Source organism: Spinacia oleracea, chromosome 3, assembly GCF_020520425.1.
Source record: "Spinacia oleracea cultivar Varoflay chromosome 3, BTI_SOV_V1, whole genome shotgun sequence".
Lineage (NCBI taxonomy): Eukaryota > Viridiplantae > Streptophyta > Magnoliopsida > Caryophyllales > Amaranthaceae > Spinacia > Spinacia oleracea.
Genome location: NC_079489.1, coordinates 150843038 through 150853530, shown reverse-complemented (window position 1 = coordinate 150853530; position 10493 = coordinate 150843038). Strand labels below are relative to the sequence as shown.

Sequence of the window (10493 nt, the reverse complement as noted above, 5' to 3'; positions counted from 1 at the left end):
CATTGTTAGTAAACCACGTTAAATCTATGTGCTATATTTATGTATGTTCGTGATTGTCTTTTCTTGTTTCCGTTATAACAACCGATATCCAAGATCTCTGGCCTAGACCTGATCAAGACGAGCCCGGCCCGCCCGAAATTTTTGCGGGTTTGGGCAGAATTTTCCTGCCCGGTTTCCGGGCCCGCCCCAAAAATTTATTTTTATGGGCGGATTTGGGAAACACAAAAACACACTTTTTAGTTTTAAATTTATCCAGACCCGAAAATGGCCCGAAAAGCCCGGTATTTTAAGCTCGAAAATAGTGGGTTTGGGCACAAATTTTTGGCCCGAATCTTGACCCGGCCCAGCTGGACATATCGGGCTGATTTTTATGCATAGGCCCGGTCCGACCCGCCGTTTAATCAGGTCTACCCAGGCCGAATCCCATTTACACCATTTATCGATTTTCCCTTTCCAAAAAAAAATAAATCATAATTTAACTTGATTCGTTACTCACCCCCATAATTGATACCTCTCTTGAGTCTCCTTCCCCCAAAAACCAGGGCTACAAGCTATTCTTACCTCACCGAGCAAGTCACTCTTCTAAATCTCCGGAATTTTCCTCTTTCTTTACACTTATCTCTCATGTCAAATCCCAAATTAACCTATTTTCACGATCATTACCCTCCCTAAAAACACGGCCATTATTTTCTAATTCATGTCAAATGTCCAAATCCAACTTAATTCATCATCATTTTAATCCTCTAATTACTTTCATCCCTCTTCTCTTACTCTGTTCTTCAATCCTCTCTCCAACTCTCCCCTTCGCTTTCGCCTCGTCACCGTCACCGTCGCCGTCGCCGTCGCCGTCACCGCCACCGTCCAACATTCATAGGCGTGATCCTCTGCAACATTTTAAATTTTACAATGGGGGTTACGATCTTCAAAGCAAACATTACTGGGCTGTAAGTAAATTTCTGTTTTCTCTCTGTTTTAAGTTTTAATATGGGAATGTAAAAAATGTTGTTATTAATTGCTCTGTTTTTTTTTTCAGTCTGCAGTTTTTACGGGGGTTCATGGATATGCAATGGCGGGAATGTGGATGATGTGTGGATTTGGATGTGGGATTTTCCTGATTTTTACGAATTATTACAGCAACAACAGTCGTTCTTCATCGATTAATCATACAAAATATTCGGATTTTTCATATTATTTGGTGTTCTTCCTAATTATCTTCTTCTCCCTCCTTGCCATGTAAGTGCTTCAATTAATGTTTGAATGTTTGATCGATCACTTTTTTTATTTGATTTCTGTGTCGGGATTACGACAACGTCACAATTTTTTTTGGATAAGGAAATAGAAACTAGGTTAGCTCTTAAAATAGGACCACCTAACTTATCCTTTCTGACGATAAAGGAGAATAAATCGTTGCAAGAATTAAACAATAGTGTATATATAGAAGCATGATTATGACCGTAATTAGCCATGAAATCCTGGTGCTTAATTTGCCTCCCGAAAGCAGTGGTGAAAAGATACTAAACTTTCCAAATCTGCCTCTTTGCCTGAGGATGATGGGGAGAAGACTATAAAGTGGTTATGATAATGTCACGATGACTATAGTACTTGTATAGTTCCTCATAATGAGACCCTGAATTCGTTATTAAAACAATGAACACCTTAACCTACCACTACTCCATTTGCACTTTCTGTTTTAATCTGTTTCATAATATTTTTATAATGTGTTTTATACTAATAACCTCCTTTGGATTTCTGTAATGCTAATATCTTTCTTGACTTGGCTATGAAGGGTTGCCACAGGTTTGGTGATTGCAGAAAACCAGAAGTGTGTCCATACAACAAAGAAGCTGAAAGAAACAATTCTAGGAGCAGGTGATGAGACTCGAAGATCAATCCACAAAATAAACAAAGCAATGGACAACATACAATCGCTTCTTAGCACATATGATCAGGACACTTTCATTCTGTTGGATGCCACAAGTCAACAGCTTGGAAATGAATCTCACAACATCCAAAAATTTGTACAGAAGCATAACCATTCCATTGATCAAGCTACATGGGCTCTGTAAGTCCAACTATAAATGTGTTAGAAAGTAAGCGTGAGTATTGTGTCCTATATCGAAAGATGAAGCAAAAAGCTTCTAGTTTACTACCTCTGTTTCAAAAAGATCTTTACGTTTTCCGTTGTAGTCCGTTTTATAATGTTCTTTACACTTTGCTTTATTCTATATTTGGATATGAAAAGTTTACTATCTTACCCTTCTTATCCCACAATATTTACCATTTTCTACTCACTTTCTCTTACTTTATTCATTTAACACCACCCACATTTTTATACATTTATCTTACTTTATTCATATTTTACTATTCAACCAAATAGTATCTGTAAAATTCTTTCTGAAAAGGGAGTAGTATAATCTAAGTGGGATACTCCTCCTATTGCTAATTGGTTTTGTGATGAAACCTCGCTTGGGCTATGTTCGTGACCTTTTGTCGTTCTAGAGGCCCGACCCGACATGAAAAAAGCACGACCCAGAACGAGCACAAACTCGTTCGTCGTGGGTCGGGCCTATGTAATATGTTTTTGGACAAAGACACGACACGTCCCAACCCGACAAAGCACTCTAAAATTAGAACGTATATGACTGTCCGACCTGCCCCGCCACGAGGGGCACATGGGCCTAGGTCACATTTTTGAAACTTTTGACCCAAGCTGGCCTGCTACAAGTGGACTTGGTGTGGGCCAAACCCGCCCACGACCAAGGCCTTGGCCCAAAAACCGACCCGACATGATCCGATCCATATCCATCTTTATCTCGGGGTTTATGATTTGTTAGAAATAAGAGACCTTTTAAATAAAATAAGAATGGATATGCAATATAATAATTACTCGTATTTGTATTCCTAAACTTAACTCGAAGTCTCGAACCCTTCTCTTTTTCAGGTACATAACAAACCTTGTAGTTGTGGCTGTTAACTTGTTATTTTTGATTGTTGGTGTAGGTGAGTTCTTGTTCCTACTTTTTGCTATTTATTTCTCGTCTTGGACTCTTGGGTATATTCGTGAAGTTGTAGTATTCTAATAAAAGTTGTTTATGCTTAATTTGACAGTGTTAATATTTCTACACTGGCACCCGGGATTTCTCATGTAAGTTCTTTTACATAATGCGTACTAATTTGTTTGACTTATTTTGACTTATTTCTGACAAAATAAGTACAGATAAGTTTAGTTAAATTCAGATAAATTCTGATAAGTTTTTTACAGACATTTTCACACACAAATAAGTTTAATTTTCAGACAAAATAAGTTTTTTTTTCAGATAAGTTCAGTTAATTTCAGATAATATAAATTCAGTCAAAATTAGTTCAATAGAACGGAGCCTAAGTACAAATTATGAAGTAATTCACGTACTCCCTCCGTCTCTTTTTGTTCTTTACGTTTTCCTTTTTTGGTATTTCAAAATAATCTTTACATTTCCTTTTATATTATCACATAAATGACTTATTATTCTATCAAAAATTGTGTCCAATTATTATTTTAACCAATCAAATTCATTGGGTCATTTAATCTCTCACACTTTTCCATTGAGACATTAAATTTTTCTCATTTCTCAATATCAGAATTTTGATAAAAGTGAAAATATTATAAATAAACGTAATTTATCTTGTTTAAATGCAAAAATTGAGGAATCTTGATGCAAATTAATTAATCGTTAAAACACGTGAAAAATACCAAACGTAAAGAATAAAAAGAGACAAAGGGAGTACAATTTAACGTTTCTGTAAACTTATTAACTCTAACCTTAACTTAGTTTTACATTAACCGAGTTATAATCTTTTCCATTTTGTAATTGCAGCATTATTTTCTTCTTCTGGATATTAACAATGGCATGTTGGTTTATGACTGGCATTGATTTCTTTTTTCACAAGTGAGTACAAACAACCAAGCTAGCTAATTTAAGTTCCATGTATTTTTTCTTGAGCATTCTACACATCTTACTCCGTACTATTAATGTCAAATTTTGAGTTTTTTGTTGTTGTTTCCACCATCAATATATGTACGTGTTAATATTGCAGTTTTGCAGAAGATACCTGCAAAGCACTTGAAGATTTCAAAGACAACCCTCTGAATAGCAGCTTAAGCTCGTTACTCCCTTGTGCAAATGCATTAAAATCACAAACTGTCATCACTGTACTTGGTCAAACTGTCCATGATTTCGTTTCGCAGGTATGTTTTTTGTGAGTGTTTTGTGTTTTTTTTGAGTGTTTTGTGTTTTTTACAATATTTTGTGAGTGCTAATTCTAGTTTCTGATCCGGTCTGGTGTAAAAGTTCTCGATGAGTATTTTTTTTGCTTGATTTTGATTTTGGACGATGATATAGGTCGTAAGTTGCGACAACATTTAGTTGTCGCAATCTTACGTGTCGGCGTTTCATTAGTACAAATAGGCGTCACGTAGGCTACACGTCATCGATTTTTTTTTTACTATCAATTCAATATTTTTACTATGAAAAAATATATATAAGGTAGTTGATAGAAAGAAGGAAACAAATATTTATTATATTTATAGTAAATATATGTTTCCTTTTATCTTATTAATTACAAATTTATCAAAATTATAATTATAATCTAATAATATATTTTTGTGCAATTAAAAAATACATCAATTTAATTTTAAAAAATACACTAATTTATAATCTAATTATGGACAATTTTACAATGGCTACACTAATTATGTAGCTATTGTAAGCTTTCAATCACAACCATTTATTTAATTATTTCAGGTGATGATAAATCTACACCACACCTTTAGTTGACTATAATTTCACTAAAATTGTTAAAAACTAGAATGAAAAACTGCCGTACTAATTTCCTCTCCACTTCCTCTTTTGATGTCTTTGATTCTCACATAAGGAGATCATTCATGGAAATTGAATACTACAGTGCTACGATTTATGTCAAAATTTTACAGTAGAAGTTTGTCGATAATTTATTACTACAATTTATAAGTTTCCTGATTCATGGCTCATTCCACCAAAACTAAAATAATAACAATTCTCTGATTCATCGCAGATTCATGACTCATTCTCTGATTCAAAGTTTGTTTTAGATGCTAAAACAAATGAATTGCAATTTCGCAAATTGTGTTTCTTTTTCTGTAATTTGTGAGGGAGACTGATGAGTGATTAGATTAGAAACTGAAATTTTTACAGTTCTCTCGAGCAAGGAGAAGGAAGGGTCAATTTTAGCCACATGCACTACACGCACCATATTATTCATACCATTGAAGAACACTTTTTTTTTTTTTTTTTTTTTTTTTTTTTTTTTTACGGGGGGAGAGGGTAAAGGGGAAAGACGAAGGTGAAAGAACAAAACTAATAAAACAATAAAGCCGAAATATCTTTTCCTAATTTTTATTATTTAATGTATTGTATTTTTTATTTTCTAAGTACACCGTATAAATTAGTAAATGTATTTTTTTTATTTTAATTTCCTATATCATATAAATAATTAAAAGTATTTTTTCTAATTTCCTATACAAATTATAATTATTTTTCAGAAATTAAAAATTACATATTTAAATTTGTAAATTAGAATATTAAGATTTTCCTACCTTTTTTGTAATATGTATAATAGGTTATAAAATCTAAATATTTTAGTTTCCAAATACATTCATGACACATAAGCGTGCCATGTCACCATTGTGACACGGCTTAAAGGTCGCATGTTGCGATCTTTATCATTTTCGTTTGATTTTTTCCGGTCTTATCTAATAAGAAATACTATAAATAAGGTTAAGAGACCAGAGTCGTAACCCAAGGAATTTCATTTACCACAAATGTCAAAAAATTTGTTTGTTAAAACTAACGATTCATCCCTTAGGGCTAAGGGTTGTAGACTTGTAGGGTGAAAATTATTAGGTGCACGCTGGTGTATCATGCACCTAAGAATATTTGTATGTCCATTGGTGATTTCTACCACATTTTCTTCTCACATGTAAGGAGAAAATATGAGAGAGTGCACGACGCACCTTGATGCATCTAATGCTTTACCTGTAGTTTGGTAAGCAATTTCAGCCTCTAAATGGGATGTACTCCGTAGGTAAATTTGAATCACAAATTCTTATTTACATGTACACCGAAATAAAACTTAACTACTCAAAATACTTAAAAGTTATCGTGATATATGTAAAAGTTATTTATTTTTTAGTGATAATTTTTTTTTAATAAAATACTTTTTTCAAAATCACTAATAGCGTATCAAGATGACTATTTAACCATCAACTGTTTTTTCCATAATACAGTATAAAAGTCAATAAAAACATATTAAAAGTTACGGAGTATAAAAAACTGGGTAAATGTTATTCCGGTTTACAATAAATTTATTGTACAGCTTATGTGTGCAAAACCTTTTGAATTTGTATTGGCATCCAAACAATGTCAACTTCTCAAATAAACAAGTGAAACAATCTTTAAGTTTTCATCAAAATAAAAGTTTGTTTGTGTATGTTTGTGTCCTTTGTGACAATAGTATGGCACTTGTATCATTGATTAAATCGAATCCTTGTCGATCAATCAATCTAATTTGTTTCTTCTTATTTTTTTCTCGTTTTCTTGCAGTTAAATTTAAACATGAAAATTATGCAAAAGGAGCTTGGATTAGATGAAATACACTATGGAAATGCTTTTGGTGATAGGAAGATTTGTGACCCTTTTGCTGGTCCACCTGATTACAGTTACCTAGCTGGTAAATGCCCCAAGCATGCCATTCCAATTCGTGATTTGCCAGATGTAAGTTATACTCCCTCCGTTCCTTTAAGTTCTTCTTGGGTGGTTTTAAGAAAATTGAAATCTTGATTTGTATGGGTATAGTAATGATTGGGTGTAAGAGAAATAATTGTGTGTAAGATATTGGAATAAATGAAAGAGATAGAAAATAATAAAGAATAAGGAATGGGAAGATATTTTATTATTATTATTATTATTATTATTATTATTATTATTATTATTATTATTATTATTATTATTAAAACAAATCAGATTACATGGGAAGTGGAATCCTCACCACGAGTTTATATACCTGAATTCGAACAAAAATCAACAAAAAAAATCAAGAAAATTCGACAAAAAATCAAGATTTTTTTTAATCTGATTTTTTTTAATTCGACAAATATTCAATCTGACTTTTTTAAATCTGATTTTTTTTAATTCGACAAATATTCAAGAAATTCGAACCAGAAAATCAACAAAAAATCAAAAAAATAAATTCAACAAATATCAACGCAGAAAAATTCAACAAAAATTCGAACAAAATTAACCCAGATTTTCGAACAAAAATCAATCCAGAAATTCAACAAAAATTCGAACAAAATCGACAAAAGTAAACCAGATATTTGATTTAGCAATCCAGAAATCAACCATGAAATTCGAACAAAAATCCAACCTAGAAATTCGAACCAAAATCAACCCAGAAATTCAAACAAAAAATCAACAAAAATTCGAACAAAATCAACCCAGCAGAAAATCGACAAAAATCAAACCAGATAAATTCGTGTTTTTCATGCATGAACCTAGAAATTCGAAACACCAACCCAAAAACTCGAACATGAACCCTAAAAAAATCGAAACATCAACCAAAAAAAATCGACCCATAATACCTACACATTCACCATCATACCACTATTTTGAGGATTTAGAGGTCAAATTCGACCATGAAAACCCTAGATCTAGAGTTTTCATGGTCGAATTTCACCATCTAAAGCCATAATACACATTTCCAGGAGCTTTAAATTCTTGATCTATAGTTTTTTTTTCCGGAGGGTGGTGGCGGCGGCGGGGGGGAGGTGTGGTTGTGGAGGGAGAAATCATAGAGGTTTTGGGAGGAGAGAGAGTGAAAAGCATGAAGGAGAAGGAGAGAAATGAAATCAGAGGTTTTGAGAGGATAGAGTGTGAAAAACGTGAGGGAGAAGGAGATAAATGAAGAGAGAGGAGTGATAAGGATGAGTGATAAAAGAGGTGAGAGGGTGGGTGTATGGGGAAGGGAAATTGATTAAATAATAGGGGTTGAGAAATTTAGATTGGAATTTGGGTAGAATATTAAGGTATAGAAGGGGATATAAGAGTATTTTGGGGGGAAATATATGCTAAAAATAGAAAAGACTCAAAGTAGGAAGAACTTTTTGGAACGCCTAAAATAGAAACAGGAAGAACTTAAAGGAACGAAGGGAGTACTAATCTAGTGACACAATTTCACGTTCAGGTCATACGCAGTATTTCCCTGTCTCTAAAAGATCGTCTCATGCATATATACTTCCTCCATTAATTGTTTGCCACATGCAATTAACAATAATGCTCTTTTAAGATTTAGTTGTGTAGAATTGGGAAGAGATCAAAATGGTGAGCCAAATATATTTTATGCGAGGGTAAAGTTATGGTCCTATGAGCTTTTATGTTAGTGAGACAAACTTTTAGGAACGAGCTAAAACGGCAAATGAGACAAACAAAAGGGACAGAGGAAGTAACAAACTTCAATTTATTAATAGCTGGATGTGAAATGTGCACAAGGGTTGGTGAATTAGACCCTCGAGGAGAGGATAGAGAGATATAAAATGTGAAAGTTACTAAATAAGATATTGGACAAATAAATAGGGACATCTAAAAAGGAATATGGGACAATTTTTAGGGATGGAGAGAGCTGTCCCAATTTCTTCTCTTTTTTTTGTGAGGGAAGTCTTTTCTCAATCTGTAAATATAGCTCATTTTTCGACGAAATTTTCCAGGAATCTCATACTTAGAGGGTGTTTGTTTTGGTGTAAAATATTTTCCTATAAATGATTTTCCCCTTTTCAATGTTTCCGTTATTTATAATGGCGAGTATAAATCAATATTTCAATGAGGGAAAATGGGTGGAAAACATTTTCTATTTGAAAGGAAGGGAAAACATTTTTCCTTCTTACTTTCCTCTTCTCTCTTCCCGTCAACCGTCACCCATTTTCTCTTACTTTCCTCTTCTCGGTGACTTTTCTTGTACGGAACCAAAAAAGGGAAACTAGTTTGCAGTTGTGTTTTTCCTTGAAAATGATTTCCATGGAAAATTATTTTCGCTGAAAACGTTTCCCGCTAAATCAAACGGAGCCTTAGAATCAACAACACGCTCTATCCATTACAATAGTACTCATACAAGAATAATTCAACTAGTATTTAACATGCTACATTTATGACTAATCTTGTTATAATTAATAACCTTAATTCCATGCAGATTCTTGCAAGATTTACTTGTGATAGTGAAATAACATCCTTGGAGTCATGCAAAGGCAAAGGGAAATTCCTTCCAAAACCAACTTATTTAATGGCAGATGCCTACATTCGATCAATTGAATACTTGACTAACGTTTATCCAGATTTGGAGAACCTTATTCATTGTTCATTTGTTAAAGATCGGATTTCGGACGTGGTGTTGCACCAATGCAAGCCATTTAAGGCTTCTTCTTACGTTCTATGGACTTCTATACTCTGTCTTTCGACGACCATGGTGGTTTTGGTGTTACTTTGGGTGGCTAAATCTTACCAAGATTATGGACGACGTTTCTCCAAGTGTTCCATCAAACCAATGCATGACGAACCCTGAAAAGGTTTAGCCATGCATTGGAACATTGACGTACAAAAAGATTAGATAGATCGATGATTTTTTCATTTTTAATTAATTGATTGACTAATTATACGGGGTATTGCTTTTGTATTATAATCTTTGATTATATTACTACTTGTAAACTTGTAAGAAATATATATAATGAACAATAAAGGAGAGAGAGAGATCGGGTACATACATAGACAATTGTGACAAAATGTGTATATACAACTCCAGATACTGAATATGGAATTACAAAGTTGAACACATTATTTGAGATTACAATATTTTTTTTTGAGGAAATATTTGAGATTATAGTTGCTCCTATCATATTATATATTTCTATTTCCACTTCAATATTATCAATTATTGACCGGAAGGGTAACATTATTACGAAGTACATCAAAAAGAGTAAGTATGGAAGAAGATCGAAGATGAACTAATTACATTTCTCCTCTCGATCTTTTCTTTTGTTCTTTATTTATGTAATATGTTTAAGGTATTTCATAATACCATTGTAAATTTTAATATCTTCATGAGCCTTGTTTATTGGCCTTATGGGAACCACTCCTTTTACTTCTTCCGTTTCTGAAAGTTTTTTATGCTTCGAAATACGTGTCCAAATATGAAAACTTTGACCGTAAATTCTCACTATTATATACATTAAAACGTTACATGTAAGATCTGGTTAGATTGGTCTAGGTATGTATTTTCACAATATCAACTTGTTATAATTAATTTTTCCACATACGAAATTGGATATATTTGTTAGGTTATGATACATATAAATGAATATAAATCATGCGGAAAAACCATAAAATCCAGCATTCCAAATTAATTGCCACATAACAATTAGCATAATTTAGGAT

General features: G+C 33.0%; 1 protein-coding gene across 1 annotated transcript; it reads left to right on the top strand.

Moving 5' to 3' along the window:
- The first annotated feature begins 488 nt into the window (after positions 1-488).
- LOC110776850 (uncharacterized) lies at positions 489-9901 on the top strand. The gene is made up of 9 exons (XM_021981408.2): positions 489-944; positions 1034-1233; positions 1787-2062; positions 2942-3000; positions 3109-3145; positions 3855-3926; positions 4075-4225; positions 6618-6788; positions 9256-9901. The coding sequence occupies exons 1-9, from the start codon at positions 705-707 to the stop codon at positions 9622-9624; spliced, it is 1575 nt and encodes a 524-aa protein (XP_021837100.2). The 5' UTR covers positions 489-704; the 3' UTR covers positions 9625-9901.
- Positions 9902-10493: the final 592 nt, after the last annotated feature.

What these genes read in the sequence shown, in the direction of transcription:
- LOC110776850 (XM_021981408.2), top strand. Translation starts at nt 705, where the DNA reads ATGTCCAAATCCAACTTAATTCATCATCATTTTAATCCTCTAATTACT. An exon ending in TTCTTCTCCCTCCTTGCCAT is followed by an intron (nt 1,234 to 1,786) that starts GTAAGTGCTTCA and finishes TTGGCTATGAAG; the next exon opens with GGTTGCCACAGGTTTGGTGA. An exon ending in CAATTCGTGATTTGCCAGAT is followed by an intron (nt 6,789 to 9,255) that starts GTAAGTTATACT and finishes AATTCCATGCAG; the next exon opens with ATTCTTGCAAGATTTACTTG.